The sequence below is a fragment of the Choloepus didactylus genome, chromosome 7 (assembly GCF_015220235.1).
Source record: "Choloepus didactylus isolate mChoDid1 chromosome 7, mChoDid1.pri, whole genome shotgun sequence".
In the NCBI taxonomy this organism is placed as follows: Eukaryota; Metazoa; Chordata; class Mammalia; order Pilosa; family Megalonychidae; genus Choloepus; species Choloepus didactylus.
Genome location: NC_051313.1, coordinates 65,271,654 through 65,290,931, shown reverse-complemented (window position 1 = coordinate 65,290,931; position 19,278 = coordinate 65,271,654). Strand labels below are relative to the sequence as shown.

Sequence of the window (19,278 nt, the reverse complement as noted above, 5' to 3'; positions counted from 1 at the left end):
GCCACACGGCCTGGTTGCTGCACCTGGTTCGCCAAACCGTTGAGTGGCAGGGGGTTGACGTCTATTGGGACAATCTCTCTTAAAGTGCCCTGATTGGCCACAGCCATAGCACCCGTTAGACTTTGCCCCTAAGGTTCTCGGGCTTTTTGTAGCCACCTGTAGGGAGCTGGCTAGCATGGCAGCTAGACCTGCATTAGTTAAAGGGCTGCCAGCATCTCTACAGAGCCTGACCCACTCTGTCAAATTTTTTGCTCTGTTTTGTGCCAGGATAACTTTGCACTCCTTGTTGCACTGCTCAAAAATCATTTGCTTAACCACAGTCTCTGCTACTCCTGGATCTGAGAAGATTCTCTCAGCTGCGGTTTGCATCCTGGCTACAAAATCCGCAAATGGTTCTGTGGGGCCTTGGTGTATATTGCTGAGTGAGGCCTGAGCCTCTCCCTCACCTGTTAGCTTTTTCCAGGCACCCACAAAACAGCGGAAGATCTGGGCATAGACCTCTTGTGGGAAACCCGTTTGGTTCTGGGCATGGGCGCCTCTCCCCAACAGCATGTCAGCATTCCACCCGCCACGTCTCCCCGCCGCATTCCTTGCGGCCTGCTCTTCAGCTAACTCCTCAAACCATGCTTTCCAATCTATGAATCGGCCTGACGGCAAGCAAGCACGGGCTAGCTGAAAAATATCTGCGGGTGTATGATTTAGAGCAGAGAGGTTCTCGATCATGTTCAAGGTATAAGGGGCATTGGGGCCATACTGATGGACGGCCTGCCTCAATTCCCTCAATAGTTTGTAATCATATGATTCGTGCCGATTGCCACCTTGGGGATTGATAATAACCGGGTACATTTCTGAGACTGGCTGCGGCTCAAGTGGCTGGTAGCCACCCAGCATGCCAAAAGGTCTAAATGTTGTGAAAGGGTTCCATCTCCAGAAATGTCTCCCACCACTACCTAATGGCAAAGGGTCCTGAGGGCCTGTATACTCGGGCGGGGGGTACGGCAAAGGTTGCCCCTCCCCTGACCGACCCATCGGGGTTTCCGGGTCTGGCAGCAAAGGATAATTACATTTACTGGGCATGGCCACTAGAGGGAGCTCTCGGCAAGGTCCTTTGGTGGGACCGCCCAAGGCGTCAGTTGGGAGCTGGGGTGTCCCTGGGGGTGCAGCGGTAGACATTGGCGGGGCGGAAGGCCGCACGGGTGTGGCGGGAGGCTCCTCCCACTCAATTAGCGGGGATGCTTCCGCCTTCTCGTCAGTATCGCTATCTGACTCTGAGTCAGAGTCACTGGACTCCGGCGGTTTGCCCTTACAGGAGCCGTCCGCTGACGAAACTGACTGGGTTTCTTGGAGCGCGCACCGTGCTTCTTGCAAGACAGAGGACGGGCTTAGGCCGGTAGCCGATTCTAGTTCAAGGACCGCACGGACGGTCTCCCATATGGGTACTAGAATCGGGTCCATACACACGCCCGTCTGGCGCGCTCGGTCTATGTCGCGACCGAGCTTCATCCAAGAGGGTAGGCTAAGGCTGCCGGTGCAGGCAAACCAAGGGGCAAAAGTATCAACATCATCAAGAAAACGCTGAAGGGAGCTTTTCCTGACCGAGATACCCCGTTGTTTCAAAAGGTTCTTTAAGGGAGCTAAGAGAGGTGAACTTCCGGACTGCCCCATGATTGCAGTCGGCACTATACTTCAGTCACTCGGAGAGCTCTTCCGAGTCCCCCGGGGTCACCTGAAAACCCACGGGCCCTAACTATCATGTAATAAGACGCACTCACCTTCTCGCGTTGATCAGGCGCGGGAAGTCCGCCGTAAGCTCGACGCGCAGCGCTGCTCTCCTCACAGAGGGACCGTCGAGAGCGAGGCAGGAGGAGGAGCTTCCCCGTACGGGCCACCACTTGTCCGGCGCTGCCCCGCTCGGTCCCCGGTTCCCGGCCGGCGAGGGGAAACAGGGAAGGAGAGAGAGAGATGCAGACTGCGCGAACTAACCTGGTCATGAATCACGACTCGAACCACACGGCAGTTGTGAAAGCAAGCCCTTTACTACAGCTAGATGAACATTCTGTGTTACTGGTTCCCACACGGGGCACGGCGCCTCGTGGGAGAGCAGCCTCGATGTGGCCGTCAGGCACGGCTCCTTGTGGGCTGTCTCACCCTACCCCGTCCGGGTAAGACCTTTTATACACAATTAACAACCAATAAGCTTCTAGGCTAGTATCGCGTATACAGGATTTCGATTGGTAGGAGCGGGTGGCGGATACATGCGTCACTATGCGGAAACAGGATGCAGGCGCCATCTTGGCTCACTCGATGGGCGGGGGTAACTCTAGAGCAGGCTGCAGCGCATACGCTAGGCCCGATTCGGGAGGCGGCTTTCCACAATATAGTCAGAAGAACAGATAGAAAAAAGATTAAAACAAATTGAACAGTGTCTCAGGAATTTGACAGCATGAAGCTTACAAACAATAAGCATCATGAGAGACCCAGAAGAAGAGAAGGGGAAAAGGTCAAAAAGAATATTTGAGGAAATAATGACAAAAAATTTCCTAAGCCATATGAAACACATAAATGTACATGTCCAAGAAGCACAATGTACACCAAACAGGATAAGTCCTAATAGACCTACCATGAGACGTATACTAATCAGAATGTCAAATGCCAAAGATAAAGAGGGAATTCTGAAAGCAGCAATAGAAAAGTTATTCATCACATACAGGGTATCCTCAATAACACTAAGTGCCAATTTCTCGTTAGAAACCATGGAGATAAGAAGGCAATGGTATGATATATTTAAAGTACTGAAAGAGAAAAACTGCCAGCCCCAAATTCTTTATCTGGCAAAACTGTCCTTCAGAACTGAGGGAGAGTTTTAAATATTCACAGATAAACAAAAACTGAGAGAGTTCATCAAAAAAGTACCTGCCCTAAAAATTAGTAAAGGGAGTTCTGGAGGTTGAAAGGAAAAGACAGGAGAGAGTGGCTTGGAGTAGTGTGAAGAAATGAAGATCTTCTGTAAATGTAACTAAAAGGGTAAATGCAAAATTCAGTAGTACTGAATCCTCAATGTACAGCTCTACACTTTAATTCCTATAAGATTCCGTATACAACTGAACAAGAAAAAGGCATATTTCCTGATAATGGACATGCAAAATATAAAGAGGTAATATGGAACAAAAACAACATAAACAGGAGAAACAGGAATATTGGAGCAAGAACATGTGTGCTACTGAAGCTAACTTATTATCATCTTTTCAAGTTAGTAGATTATAGACGTAGATTGTGTGATACAGACCCCAAAGCTAACTTATTATTCTTTTCAAATTAGTAGATTATAAATGTAGGTTGTGTAATACAAACCCCAGGGTAACCAAAAAGAAAGTACTATTTAAATAGAAAGAGAAATGTGAAAAGGATTAGTCAGATACATCACCAAAGATCAATTATACAGAAGAGTTGCAATAAAGGAATAGAGAGACGAAAAAATGTATGACACACAAAAAAACAAAGGATAAAATGGCTGAAGTAAGTACTGCCTTTACACTATTAATACAGAATGTTAATGGATTAAACTCCCCAGTCAAAAGGCAAAGATTTAGAGAATGGACAGAAAAGCATGATTGAACTATTTGTTGTTTACAGGAGACTCCCCTTGGACCCAGAGACACAAACAGGTTGAAAATGAAACTATGGAAAAAGATACTCCATTTAAATAGTAACCAAAAAAAGAGCCTGGATAGCTAGGCTGTACTAATATCAGACAAAATAGACTTTAAGTCAGAAGCTGTTACAAGAGACAAAGAAGGACACTATATATTAATATAAGGGTAACAAACCACCAAGAAGAAATAACAATCATAAATATTTATGTACCCAACCTTGGTGCCCCAAAATACATGAGGCAAATACTGGCAAAACTGAAGGGACAGACAGACATCTCTACAATGATAGTTAACTTCAATACATCACTCTCATCAGTAGATAAAACATCTAGCTGGAAGATCAATAAGGAAAAGGAGAATTTGAATAATATGATAAATGAACTAGACCTAACAGACATATATGGAACATTGCACCCTCAAACAGTAGGATATACATTCTTCTCAAGTGCACATGGATCATTCTCCAGGATAGATGACATGTTGGGTCACAAAATATGTCTCAACAAATTTAAAAAGATTGAAGTTATGCAAAACATCTCTGACAGCGATGGAATGAGACTGGAAATCAATAACAGGCAGAGAACTGGAAAATCCACAAATACGTGGAAGTTAAATAACACTCTTAAACAATCCACAGGCCAAAGAAGAAATTGCAAGGTAGTCAGTAAATTTCTTGAGATGAATGAAAACAAGAACACAACATATCAAAACAAGTGTGATGCAGCAAAGACAGTGCTGAGAAGGGAATTTGTAGCCCTAAACACTTACATTAAAACAGAAGAAAGAACTAAAATCAAAGGCAAACTACACACCTGGAAAAACTAGAAAAAGAACAGCAAACAGAAGGAAGCAAGCAGAAGGAAGGTAATAACAAAGATTAAGCAGAAACAAGTGAAATAGGATATAAAGAAACAATAGAGAGTATTAACAAAACCAAAAGTTGGTTCTTTGAGAAGGTCAATAAAATTGGCAAACCCTTTGCTAGGTTGACAAAAAAAAAAAAAAAAGAGAGAAAAGATGCAAATAAATAAAATCAAAGTTGAGAGTGGGACGTTACTGTTGACCCCACAGAAATAAAATGGGTCATAAGAGGACACTATGAACAGCTACATGCCAAGAAATTAGGCAACCTAGATGAAAAGGACAAGTTCCTACAGATATGCAAACAACCTACACTGACTGTGCCGGTTTGAGTGTATTGTGTCCCCCAAATGCCATTATCTTTGTGGTCTTGTGTGGGGCAGGCGTTTCGGTGCTGGTTAGATTTGCTTGGAATGTGCCCCACTCAGCTGTGGGTAATGATCATTTCGATGAGATGTTCCCATGGAGGCGTGACCCCACCCATTCGGGGTGGGCCTTGATTGGTGGAGCTATATAAATGAGCTGACTCAAAGAGAGAAAAGAGAGTGCAGCTGGGAGTGATGTTTTGAAGAGGAGCAAGCTTGCTAGAGAGGAACGTCCTGGGAGAAAGCCGTTTTGAGGCCGGAGCTTTGGAGCAGATGCCAGCTGCCTTCCTAGCTAACAGAGGTTTTCCGGAGGCCATTGGCCATCCTCCGGTGAGGGTACCCGATTGCTGATGTGTTGCCTTGGACGCTTTGTGGCCTTAAGACTGTAACTGTGTAGCGAAATAAATCCCCGTTTTATAAAAGCCAATCCATCTCTGGTGTTTTGCATTCTGCAGCATTAGCAAACTAAGACAGATTTTGGTACCAGAGAAGTGAGGTGCTTTTGCTGCTGTGTTTGCAAATACCAAACATGTTGGAACGGCTTTTCAAATGGATAAGGGGAAGACTCTGGAAGAATTGTGAGGAGCTTGATAGAAAAGGCCAAAACTGCTTTAAAGAGACTGTTTGTGGAAATATGGACTCTAAAGATACTTCTGATGAGGACTTGAGCAGAAATGATGAATGTGTTGTTGCAAACTGGAAGAAAGGTGATCCTTGTTTTAAAGTGGCACAAAATTTGGCAAAATTGAGTCCTGGTCTCAGATGGAAGGAAGAATCTGGAAGCAACGACCTGGAATACTTAGCTGAGGAGATCTCCAGACTACGTGTGGAGGACGTATCCTGGCTTCTCCTTGCAGCTTATAGTAAAATGCGAGCAGAGAGAGATAAACTTAGAACTGAACTCTTGGGTTCAAAGAAACCAGAAGTTGATGGCTTGGAAAATTACGGGCTTCCAGTGGGTAGAATCCCAGAAGCTACAGCCCAACCTGAGGACAAGCCAAGATTGGATAAGGAGTTAAGCAGAAAGGATTTGTGGAAACTCCTATTGTCTGATGGCTTTGACCCCTGCATGCTTCATGCAAAGCCAACAGAATTTTTGCGCGATCTTTATAGACGGAGCCATTGCCGGTCTGGACTGGAGGAGACAGACAAGGAAAAAATTAAAGGAAAAATCTCTTCAAAGACAGAGCCATGGAGGTTGAGGTCTGGAGTCAAGAGGTTTAGGGCTGGGAGAGCAGAGCAGCCCACATGCATGGAAAGGGTGTGTTTGCCCTGGAGGTCGAGGACGGGCTTTCCGCCTCGATGCTCTGGAAGAGTTTTGCCACCTCAGGTCCCAAAGAGGGTGGAGCACATTTCCAGGGAATTGGGGAGAGCCTGGCTGCCACCACACTGTTCTGAAGGGGTTGAGCGTGTGACCCGGAGATGGAAGGGAATCCGGGAGCTGCCCCGATGTTTGAGGAGGGTGGGGCCGAGAAGGTGGTCTCCCCAATGTGTGGAAATGTTGGAGCACTCACCTAAGTGTTTGGAGAGGAACGGGCTGCCAAAAAGGCCCTTGGGAAGGGTTAGGCTCCCACTCTCTCAAGCCCCAAGGATGCAACATTGTTCTGTAAATGACTCTCGGACTTTGAAATCTAATGGACTTTGTCCTGTGGGTTTTAGGAACTGTTTTGCTCCTGTTAACCCTGTTTTCTTTACTGTTTCTCCTTATGGCAATGGAAATGTTTATCCTATGAATGTCTCTCCTTTGTATACTGGAAGCACATAACTTGTTCTAGGTTCACAGATCCACAGCTAGAGGGGAATTATGCCTTAGAACTGACCAAGCCTAAACTGATTTTGATGGGATTTTGTACTTAACTTTTGTTACTGAAATGATTTAAGTTTTTGTGATATTGTGATGAAATGAATATATTTTGTATTTGGAAAGATAATGTCATTTTGGGGTTCAGGGGGTGGAATGTGCCGGTTTGAGTGTATTGTGTCCCCCAAATGCCATTATCTTTGTGGTCTTGTGTGGGGCAGGCGTTTCGGTGCTGGTTAGATTTGCTTGGAATGTGCCCCACTCAGCTGTGGGTAATGATCATTTCGATGAGATGTTCCCATGGAGGCGTGACCCCACCCATTCGGGGTGGGCCTTGATTGGTGGAGCTATATAAATGAGCTGACTCAAAGAGAGAAAAGAGAGTGCAGCTGGGAGTGATGTTTTGAAGAGGAGCAAGCTTGCTAGAGAGGAACGTCCTGGGAGAAAGCCGTTTTGAGGCCGGAGCTTTGGAGCAGATGCCAGCTGCCTTCCTAGCTAACAGAGGTTTTCCGGAGGCCATTGGCCATCCTCCGGTGAGGGTACCCGATTGCTGATGTGTTGCCTTGGACGCTTTGTGGCCTTAAGACTGTAACTGTGTAGCGAAATAAATCCCCGTTTTATAAAAGCCAATCCATCTCTGGTGTTTTGCATTCTGCAGCATTAGCAAACTAAGACACTGACTCTAGAATAGGAGATCTCAACAAACTAATTACAAGCAGAGACTTAATCAGTTATCAAAAACCTCACAATAAAGAAAAGCCCAGGACCAGATGGCTCTATGGGTGAGTTCTGCTGAACACTCTAAGAAGAATTAATACCAATCCTGTTCAGACTCTTCCAAAAATTTGAAAAGGGAACACTACTTGATGCTACATGGCCAACATCACCCTATACCAAAGCTAGATAAAGATACTACAAGAAAAGAAAATCACATATACATGTAATTTTTTCTATAAATCTATGTATATAGATATCTATCATTATTCTAATGTATATAGATGCAAAAGTTCTCAGTAAAATACTTGCTATTCGAATCGAACAGCTCATTAAAAACCTTATACACCATAATCAAGTAGGTTTTCCAGTTGTTCAGGGGTGGTTCAACATAAGAAAATTAATTAATGTAATACACCACATTAACCAAATGAAGGGGAGAAAAAACACATGATCCTCTCAATTGATGCAGAAAATTCATTTGACAAAAACCAACATCCTCTCTTGATAAAACACTTAGAAAAATAGGAATGGAAGGAAATTTTCTAAGCATGATACAGGAACATCTGAAAAAAACCCACAGCTAAACATCATACTTAATAGTGAAAAACTGATAGCTTTCCCTGTAACATCTGGAACAAGACAAGGATGCCCACTGTCACCACTGTTATTCAACATTGTACTGGAAGTTCTAGCCAAAGCAAGAAAAATAAATAAAAGGCATCCAGATTGGAAAGAGGGAAATAAAATTTCCACTATTTGCAGATGACATGTACCCCATATGTAGGAAGTCCCAGAAAATCTACAACAAAGCTTCTAGAGCTAATAAATGAATTCATCAAAGTGGCAGGATAAATTCGTACAGATACTCAACCTATGTGAACACCCCCAAAATCAGTAGTGTCTCTTTACAGTAGTAATGAGCAATCTGAAGAGGAAATCAAGAAAAAAAATTCTATTTAAAATAGCAACTAAAAAGAATCAGATATCTTGGAATAAATTTAACCAGGGATGTTAAATTTAAAAGAAATCAAAGAAGATCTAAATAAATGGAAAGACATTCCATGTTCATGGATTGGAAGACTAAATATTGTTAAGATGTTAATTCCACCCAAAATGATTTACTGATTCAACACAGTCCCAATCAAAATTCCAACAACCTACATTGCAGAAATGGAAAAGCCAATTATCATATTTATTTGGAAGGTTAAGTTTCCCTGAATAGTAAAACAATAGAAAAAGAAGAATGCAGGAGGACTCAAACTTCCTCAGTTTCAAGCTTATTACACAGCTACTATGGTCAAAACAGCATGGTTCTGGCACTATAATAGCTATATAGACAAATTGTATTGAATTGAGGGTTCAGAAATAGACCCTCAGATTATTAGCCAATTGACTTTTGACAAAACTGCCAAGTCTACTCAATTGGGAAAGTATAGTCTCCAATGAATGGTGCTGTGAGAACAGGATATCGATAAGCAAAGTAATGAAGGAGCACCGCTATCTCACACCATATACAAAAATTAACTCAAAATGGATCAAAGACCTGAAGAACCAGGACTATAAAACTCCTGTAAGAATATGTTGGGATACATCTTCAGGATCTTGTGTCAGACAAAGGTTTCTTAGACTTTATACCGAGTGCAAGCAACAAAAGAAAAAATAGGTAACTGAGACCTCATCAAAATTAAACTCTTATATGCATCAAAGGAATTTATCACAAAAGTGAAAAGAAAACCTACTCAATGGAAGAAAATATTTGGAAACCACATATCTAATACAGGTTTAATATCCAGAATATATAAAAATATCCTACAAACTCAACAATAAAAAGATAACCCAATTTAAAAATGGGTAGAAAACTTGAATACATACTTGTCCAAAGATTTCTACAAAGAGGGTATACAAACAACAAAAAAAAGAAAAAGAAAAGAAAAAGCAAATGGAAAGATGTTCAACATCCTTAACCTTTAGGGAAATGCAAATCAATGAGATACCATTTCACACCCACTAGAATGCTACTATGAAACAGAAAATTGCAAGTGTTGGAGAGGATTTGGAGAAATAGGAACACTCATTCATTGCTGTTGGCAATGTAAAATGGTACAGCCACTCTGGAAGACAGTTTGGTATTTCCTCGGAAAACTAAGTGTAGAATTACCATATAACCCAGAAGTCCTTCTACTAGGTATATGCCCAGAAGAATTGAAATGAGATATTTGCTCACTGTTGTTCATAGTGGCAGTATTCATAATTGCTAGAAGTTGGAAGCAGCCCAAGTATACATCAGCCGATGAGTGAATCCGCAAAATGTGTTACATTTATACAATACCATATTATTCAGCCATTGTAAGGAATGAAGTTCTGGTTCATGCAACAACATGGACGAATCTTGGCGACATTATGTTGAGTGAAATAAGCCAGACACAAAAGGACAAATATTGTGTCATCTCACTGATATGAAATAATTAGAATAAGCAAACTCATTGAGTTAGAATCTAGAATACAGGTTGCCAAGGGCTGGGTTGAGGGTAAGGAATGGGGAGTTTCTGCCTAATTTGTATAGAATTTCTATTTAAGCTGATTATAAAGCTTTGGAAATGGGTGGTGATGATGGTAGCACAGCTTTGTAAGTATAATTGACAGAACTGAGTTATTTATGTGAATGTAGTTAAAAGGGGAAGTTTTGGGTCATATATATGGTACTAAGATAAAAATTAAAAGATAAAAACATAAGTCTGTGCACAACAGTGAACCTTATTGTAAACTGGACTATAGTTAATGGTATAATTGTAAAAATGTTCTTTCATAAATTGTAACAAATGTACCATTAATGCAAGGTATTAATAATAGGGTGTTGTATGAGAAAAAATACACCCTAGTGAAAGCTGGATTATGGTTAATACCACAATTATAATAACCTTGCATCAGTTGTAACAAAGGTACCACATTAATGCAGAGTATTGATAATGGGGGGGGCAGTATATGGGAACTCTTTATTTTTTACATGGTTTTTCTGTAAACCTACAACTTCTCTAATTAAAAAAAAAGTAACAAAAAAAAATGAACTCTAACTCTGGAGTCGACTACTAGGGTTTGAATCCTTTCTCTTACTAGTTTTGTGATCTCAGGGCAGTTTTTTAACTGCTTTATGCCTCCATTTGTTCATCTACAATATGTACATATCACTATACTTTACCTAATAGGATTTTCAATCAATAGTTAATGTTCCAAGCCACCTTGTGCCTGAGACCAAAGAACATGCTAGGCATGGAAGTGGACATGGATTTAATTGGGACTTACAAACAGGAGATGGTCCCCTGATGATAGCTGGCCAAGGAAAGTGAACCACACAAAAAAGAGGGTGGGGAGTGCCAAAAGGGTGGCTTATAAAGACTTAGGTCCATAAGGTGTGACAACTGAGTTTCAGCAGGGTCTCTGTGAGATTTGGGTATTAACAGTGATTAGAGGAGGGGAGTTTTAGTGCTTTGATGGTACATTTTTTTCACCCCTGAGGGGGTTTGTTGACCTTTAACATCAGGTAGGCAGCCGCATGCAGTGACTTGCTCCCAAAATGGAAGAGGGAGGTGGGGCCCTGGGTCCTCACAGTTAAATATGTAAAGCCTAGAGCAGTGCTTAGCACATAGGAAATATTCAATAAATGTTATTATCAATATTAAACATCCATGGTTCCTTAAATTGTTCTTCATATAACAGTTTTAAATATTCTTTCCATACTTAATATACAGTTTACTCATTAATGGAAGCAGTCTGATGCCTTGTAGGAAAACCTTTAATTATCTTTCCCTATCTTTTCTCTTCTGTACAGTCCCACTATGCACTCTCTTTCCAAACCAGATCACAATGACTTTTGTATTTGTATGTTTATATATATGTGTATAAATATAGATATAAGTAAATGTATAAATGTATATAAGCACACATAGTTGTGTACCTTCATTCACTCATTCTTTTTTATGTTTTTTACTGTAGAATATAACATATGTACCTTTCCAAGTGAAATTTAACAAGTAGAGAACAAATTTCAAAGAATACTGTAGGTTACAGTTCCACAGTTTCAGTTATTTCCTTACTGTGAAATGTAACATATATTTAAGAGAGGTATTATCTTTCAGAGTATGCTTTAACAAGTAGTTATATGGGAAATTTCCAAAGTTGTTATAAGTTATAGACCATAGTTTTTGTTATTTTCTTATTGTGAAATATAACATATATACAAAAAGGTATGATAGCTTTCAGATTACAATTTAACAAGTAACTATAGAACAAATTTCAAAAGATGCTATGTGTTCGTTACACCATTTCAGTTCTTTACTTCTAGCTATTCTAGTATCCCAGCAACTAAGAAAAAGAAAATTATATAAAGAGTCAGTATTCATAATCCTTTTCCATCTTGTCTGTTGCAACCCCTTCCTCTAGTTTAATCACTTGCCCATTCTTCAGGGATGTCTAGGCAGTGACCACCCTAAGTTGTTCATGTTAAAAAGGGGTGTTGACTTGATGAGAAAAGGGGACACATGTAGTTGATGTTCTTGAAGAGTCTGTTGCCTCTGGGTTTGGGGACTTAGCTGGCATAGGAGTTCTCTGAAGAATTTAAGTTTCTGAAGAATAAACTTAGTGAGTGAAACCTTTATATAGTCTTAGATAGGGATCTAGATATTCTTCAAGGCTTTCGGGACTACTGTTGACTTGGGTTTTTCAAAATGTGCATGATGGTGAATCCTCTCACAGATTGTGACTCTGTTCTTAGCTGTACTTTTAATTGTTATTTAATTTTATATGAAGTTTTATGTATCACGAATGTGCTCAACAAGGTAATAGAATGAAGACACTGACTTGAGATAAGATTTGACTAATTATGAAAAGTAGCGATTTAAATAATCATACTGTGTCTGTGGAATAATAGAGATTTTTATTAGGTCAAGTACATTAGATTTCATTGCATTGCAGGAACAAACACAGTTTTATATTCTTTTAAAAATGGCTTAAAATTTTATTGTTAACTTCCAAGTAAATGGTCTGATATTTCTGTCAAGGTTGGTTGGCAATGTTTTGCCTTTGTTGTAAGCTTGAACTTCCTGGATGGAATGAATTGGAAGCCATATACAGAATTAACATCTCTGGAAGTGCAGAAACTTAAATAAAATCATGTTTAAATGGTTGCTTCTCCAATCTCTGTTTTAAAAAATAGATGGCTTTTCTAGATTCACACTCACATCTGGAAAATGATCTGATGATTCTTTTAATTTTTATAATCTCAAAATTAAAATATGTATTTAAATACAGTACATATTCATTCATTCTTAAGGGGTGTGGTAATTAAAACCATTGGCTTAGAAGGAAAAATATATGGGACTTCGGTGTCCCCCTCCCTTTCCTGTTAGAACCCTGATTTTCTTCACATATCTTCCTTCACTCCACATGTACTATCTCCAGCCTGAAGAGTAGCTTCTCATTGGTCTAAACGTCAACCACTGGGTTCTGTTCTGGCTCCGTGATTTTTTAACATAGGCATGTAATGCAGTTCTGGCCAGTGAGTCATGAGGAGAGATCTGCTGATGGAAATTGAGTTTGGGGTCTCTGGGAGAGGATTCCTTGTTCCTGAAAGAGACTCACATGAAGAGATAGTCTTGTTTTTTCCTTGATTATCGCTGTCTCAATAAGATGCCAAGATGTGATATACTCTCTTGATAACCTGGGGGTTTTGGAGAGTGGACACCATCTGAGGATGGCAGAGTGAAAAGATTGCTGCATCCTTGAAGACATGGTGAGCTGCTAAATTCGCCAGTCTTGGAACCTGCCCTTTCTCTTAATTTCCTTTTAGGCGAGAGAAACTTTCTCATTGTTTTTGCTGCTTTGAGGTGAATTTTTTTACTTTCAGATGACAGTAAACTTAACTGATAAAGAAGCCAAGTTTAATTCTGCTATACCTTGCAAATGGATAAATAGTACTTACCCCACAGAGTTGTTGCAAGGAATAATTGAATTAGTATACGTAAAAGACATTTGGTAGTTATGTAGTATCTAAACAGATTTATAGTTCTGTTACATTACCACAAACAGTATTTGTGGTGGAAAGAATTTGCACACAGTGAGGCTGCCTAACTTTCCTAATACCAATTTATTAATGCTGTGCATATCACTGTACCCTTTAAAGACTATAATCTGTAAAACAGAATTAAATGTTCTTTAAGGTCTCTTCTGATTCTGTAAAAATGAGTGAGTCTAATTATTCTGGGGTTCCTGCCTGAAAGCCCTTGTGTAGATTATGGAAGTAGATGCAAATCAGTAACACCCCCTCCCATTTTTTAATTGATGAAAGTTTAATTTATTAACCAATTAAGTTGGGAGTGCTCTCCATTTCACAGTGGTTCTACTGATCTTACTGCCTTGAGAAATAAGGGAATCTCTGCTGTAAATATGCTTAACTTGCTATGAGTATCAACTCTAATAGCTTTATACAGATTATAGACGTTTGCTTGTTGACCCAGCTTTTAAACTTGTTCTCCTATATCTTATCAGTGATAAGCATGTCAGTTTTCTTTTACACACCATCTCATATTCTGCTATCACTGTTTTTTTTCTGCCATCTCCCCAGTAACAGTATTCCCATACTATTACTTAAGCCCCTAAATGGTCTGCCTTCTCTCCCACTTTCCTTATGTAAAAAATGAGGTGAAAGGAGTTCATTTTTAAAAGGTGCATTCTGGTTCTAACATTCTTTGACTTGTCAACTATTTTATTATCATCAATTCGGACTATGTTATACCCAAAAAAACTTCATTTTGGGTTCCATAGTAGAGTTAAGTTTAGAAACTTCTTAAATCTGAGGATACTAGAAGAAGAATTGCATAAAGGAAAGAAGTAACATTTGAGTAGCCTTTGCATAGCTACACATAATCAGGAAATGAAGGGCTTGGGCAAAATATAGGATATGTACATAAATGTAGATATATATAACTATTTTCAGGGATTTTTTATTTTTTTGAGAGTTGGATAGGAAAAGGAAGAAGCTTATAATTTCAAAATTTTGGGAAACTCACTATTTTCTTACCTCTTTCAGCAGAAATTAAAACTATTATGGAAATTGGTTTATTACTGCAAAAGGACTTACCAACGCAGGCTTGATTAGGAGCATTTGCCAAGTGTGAAACTATACATCTACACTTGTTTTTTTCCAGAAAGTGTAAAATATTATTTAATTACTTTGTGTAGAAAGACAGGTGCTAGGTAATATAAGAATCGTTTGCATAGTTGCTGTTAATTTGAAATCCTTGACAATGTGACAGCATCATTTATCACCCATCATAGCTTTTACAAAAGGCCTGAGGAAAATATTAATGCCAACTATGCCAACATTTTACATTTCTTAGGCACAGAGTGTAATGCTTACAGTTTCTGTTGGAGGAGCGACACCCATTACCACCTCCAGGGAAGGAGTTCTCCTGCATGGAGGACAGCAAAGAAATTTCTAGTCCAATATATGTGTCAAGGTCTCCAGGAAAGAAATCGACTTACATAGGCACTGGATAGAACAATGTTTACTCACACCAAAGCAAGGGCAGCTTCAGTAGGCATCAGTCCTGCATGCCCAGTGGATCTTGCTTTGCAGCTGATTCTGACTTCACAGCCACTACAAGGGGGTGGTCTACATGCATCCTTCTCTTGTGTGCTGTAGGTCAAGAACTCAGCCTCCTCACTGCCAGGAACAGATATAGCAGTAGGGGTGGGCCAGTTACCATAAAACACATATACTTAGCCAAGCAGTCTCCAATGAATGCTTATATCTGCTTGGGGGAAAAGGGAGAAAGAATGTGGCAACAGGCCACTGTCTCCAAGCAGATGAGTTTTATCAGGACACTCCCAAGAAGGGAGTCAGCTCACAGTTATCATCCTGTCCTAGGAGCCAGGCTAACACATTTAACTCCAAGCATAGGGGTTATTTGTGGATCACAGTGAAAGGCGCAGGCCATGCTTGGACTGTCCCTTTCCACATTTTTGGTCCTGGAAATTGAGGGGTAATCACAAAAGGACCCCAGAATGCAGGTTTTTCCATTCAGATGGTAGGTTTTGTTTAGATTTGTGTAGTCCTATATGCCTATCAATGGCACAAGCTTAAAAGACTGATGATGAAGTTGTCTTCCTTTTGAATGGTTGTATCATTGAAGTCCATATTTTCTTGTGCAGTCTTTTCCAGTTCATGTTGGTTCAAACAAGAACTAATCGCAGCTTCAAACGTTTTGAAAATTGCTCTAATCAAAATCATGCAAGAGAATGTCTTCATCTTTCAGTGTCCATAGCTCTGTCATCTATCTTCTGAATTATTTAGCAGTCCAAATCCATCTCATATCCATGAGAAGTATAAGGAACTCTTTGCAGAATATTTAGAAGAAAGTAACTCCCTGGCAAAACTGAGTCTGGGTTGGAATTATATATAGGCAAAAGAGTGACCCTGACTAGGCAGATATGAGGCATTAATTTTTCTGTCACAGTGAAGCCTGAATCATCTTGGCTATAGGATGAGCAGCTTTAATTCATTTTCCATATTGACCAGCTATGGTGTCATTCATTCATCGTTACATTTTAACAGTCCTGTCCCTCCTTAGAGAATACCAAGAGGGTACGTTTGCACAGAAACAGAGTCCCCATTTCACAAACCTCCTTATCCCTACCCTTAATTAAAGTTCAGGGCGATTCTAAAGTTCAGGAAGATTCTAAAGCCCTTCAGACTTCTAGGTATTCAAATGTGGATGAAGTTATGGTATCTGTTTTGTACGAGAACGTCTTGAATTTATTGGGACTGTGAGGTAGGAAGTTGTTAAAATATTAAAATGTGGATGAAGAGCAGGTTGGTTTCAGGACTCATCTGGAAAAGTTTTGGATATTATTTTCCTGGATATTTGAAAAATAGGTTTTTTCCACTTCAATTTTCTGGGATTTTCTACTGTTGGTTTTGGACAGAGGGTGAATGTCCTTCCCCCTGCCACTCCCAATCTCCATGACTACTGAGAAAGTGATAAGTTGTTATGTTTTGGTTTAAGATACCAGATAACCTTTTCCTTCCTTCCTTCCTTCCTTCTTTCCTTCCTTCCTTCTTCTATCTGATCACTTATTATTTCTGCTAGTTAGAGGTTAGTAAAGAATGCAAGACAGTGTTTTCTTTTGAATATTTGATAAACTGTAATTCTCTGCTTTCTCACTCCCTGTCGTCCTCTCTTCTTCCTTCCCTTCCTTCTTTTTTCCTTCCAACACACTGTTTTGAAGCAACTTCTGTATATGCCAGGGGATACTGGCCTTCATGGAGCTTTATTCCTCTTTTCTAGGAAAGAACACCTGAATTTCCAAATGTGATAATACTAGTCGTAGATCTTGAAGTGTGAAGGGGACCAATTATGATAGTTTTATTTATTATCAAAACAGTTCATTGGTGACCCACTTCATTTAACATAACCATAGAAACTTTTAGATGGGTTTTAATAACTGAAGATTTTAATAGCTGTAGAGTTATTTAACTTACCAGTTATTAATAACTTACCAGTTATTTGCATCTCTTCATTCTGCTGGATAAACAGTATTTTTTTAGTGATTCTGGTGAGGCAAATTTGAAATATTTACTTTTTTGGGAGATGGGGTGTTTTTTAATTGAAAAAAATAAGTATTTATTTACAAGAATTATTTACCTTAGAATCATTCTTTAATATCTTTAATGTTGATTTTATAAATGTTAAAAGTCTTTAGATGGTTTTTAAATAAAACTTATCATAAAAGCATTAGTTTTATACTATTTTTTTGTGGATTGAAAAATTATGTACAAATTCTGACCATTTGTTGTTAGGTGTTGAATTTTCTGTGCCTTATATGAAAAATAGAAAATATAAGCATTCTTTGAAATTCTTTAGTGCATGCATGGGCAAGTATTACTTGCCTGTGTCTTAAAATAACTTTTAAATCTTAGAAATTATTAGGTGAAAGGTGGCATTTTGACCAGGGAAAGGAGCAAATAATGCTTGCACTATTTAAAACCAGCCTGGAAGAAAATATGCTATGGCTGGATGAATTAGCACTAAACTTTTCTCCTACTGAGAACTATTAGAAATATGGCTATGGTTTTTTTCTTTTAATATTTTAATCAGAGTAAGCTACTTTCGCTTTTACAAATCAAAAATGTTATTTTTCAAGAAAAACAGTTTATTAGTCAATGTATGTATTTTTTTAATTGAGTACTTTTATTATTCTTCTAAACAGACACTCCTTGAATATGCAGAGAAATGGAAAACTTCGGAAGATCCCTTACCTTTATTGGAGGTATACACAGTGGCTATCCAAAGTTATGTTAAAGCGCGACCTTATCTTACCTCTGAATGTGAAAATGTAGCATTGGTTCTGGAACGCTTGGCATTGTGAGTAGACCTTTAAAACTTTATATCTCGGGTCTTATAATTTAATTTTATAGAGATTAGTTATGAGGAGTTTACTGATCAATAAAATTATTGATTTTATTTTACTTTTAATTTTAATAATTATTTGTATCCTTACTAATTTTTTGTTTTTTAGAAGCTGTGTCGAACTTTTACTATGTCTGCGTGTTGAGTTATCAGATAAACAGTGGGAACAATTTCAGACACTGGTGCAGGTGAGAATATTTACCTATTAGATTGAAAATAGGTATATCTTGTATCTGTTTTTCTTATTCTTAAGCAATTATTTGGTTAAACTTTAAAACCTCTAAGTAATAACAGACATTAATGTGCCACTCTTATGTCTTGGCATATGGTTGATATTCAATAAATTTTTGCTAAATGAACATATCCATTTAGACAGATTGGTTAAATATTGCACTATTCTTTAAGATAAAATAATTAGATCTTTGCCAGAGTGATGAGTGAACACAAAAGAAAATGCCCTCATTTGGTTTTAGAAACCATTTAATTGCTGACAATGCAATATGCTTTATAAGAAATTTAATGTATCTCATTTAATCCTTATGGAAACTTTGTGGTGGTAGGTTTATTTTCCCCATTTTAAGGTGAGGAAACTGAGGCTCATACTCTAAAATATTTGTCTGCCAAACTTAGGTAACTAACATCACAGAGGGGTTATTTGGACCAAGATTCTTTACTCCAAATCCCGTGAGTTTTCTGCTGTATTGAAAACACAAGCTTTGTTTCTTTTATTTATTTGTTATTCTACTTATATATGGTTCTATCTGATTTAGTACTTACTTGTTTGGGGTTTTTTTTTTTCAGGAATATTTAGTTCTGTTTCAAACACTACATTATGCTGGATAGCTTTAAGTAAATTTTGATTAATTGCTTTGTTAAAAAGAATATTCATGCCTAACTAGTTTCAAAAGGTATAGTTCTTTCTCTCTGTTTCTCCAGCCTGAACTCTTAAAATATATTTTGACCTTATGTTTTTCTGTAGGAGATTATTAAGGAGAGTTGTTAAAAATTGGGAGTTTGTGAAATAAGCAGTGGTTTGGCAAAGAAATAAGCTTTCCTGTTTTAACCATAAACATTAAAATCTACATCAAGTTCAAGGTCCTTGATGGTAGGATTCAGTATCTTATTAAATACAACACAGTACATTATACTGAATAGATGCTTAATAACTATTTGTTGAAATGAAGGTGTCTTGTCCAATTTGTCACATTGCAACTAACTTTTTGGATGTGCAGTTTCTCCTTCAATGTTATCAGTAACTTGTGTCTTAGGTTTTTTCCAGGAAGTGTTTATTTTTAGGTAAATAATTATTTGAGAACATTTTATTGTTTGGCATACAATAGAATTATTGAATAAACTGTACATAAGTATAAAACTGATGTATATATATGTTATGCTACTGATTTTGTTTATCAAAATAT

At 38.8% G+C, this 19,278-nt stretch overlaps 1 protein-coding gene across 3 annotated transcripts in view; it reads left to right on the top strand.

Moving 5' to 3' along the window:
* Positions 1-19,278, top strand: part of ZNF292 (zinc finger protein 292) — a 132,312-nt gene that overhangs the window by 73,496 nt on the left and 39,538 nt on the right. For 2 of the 3 annotated variants that reach the window (XM_037844870.1, XM_037844871.1), the window contains 3 exons: positions 17,661-17,815; positions 17,970-18,048; positions 18,491-18,544. In XM_037844870.1, the coding sequence (XP_037700798.1) occupies positions 17,661-17,815; positions 17,970-18,048; positions 18,491-18,544 (288 nt within the window). The remainder of the gene's footprint in view (positions 1-17,660; positions 17,816-17,969; positions 18,049-18,490; positions 18,545-19,278) is intronic. The other variant, XM_037844872.1, reaches the window with a different exon arrangement.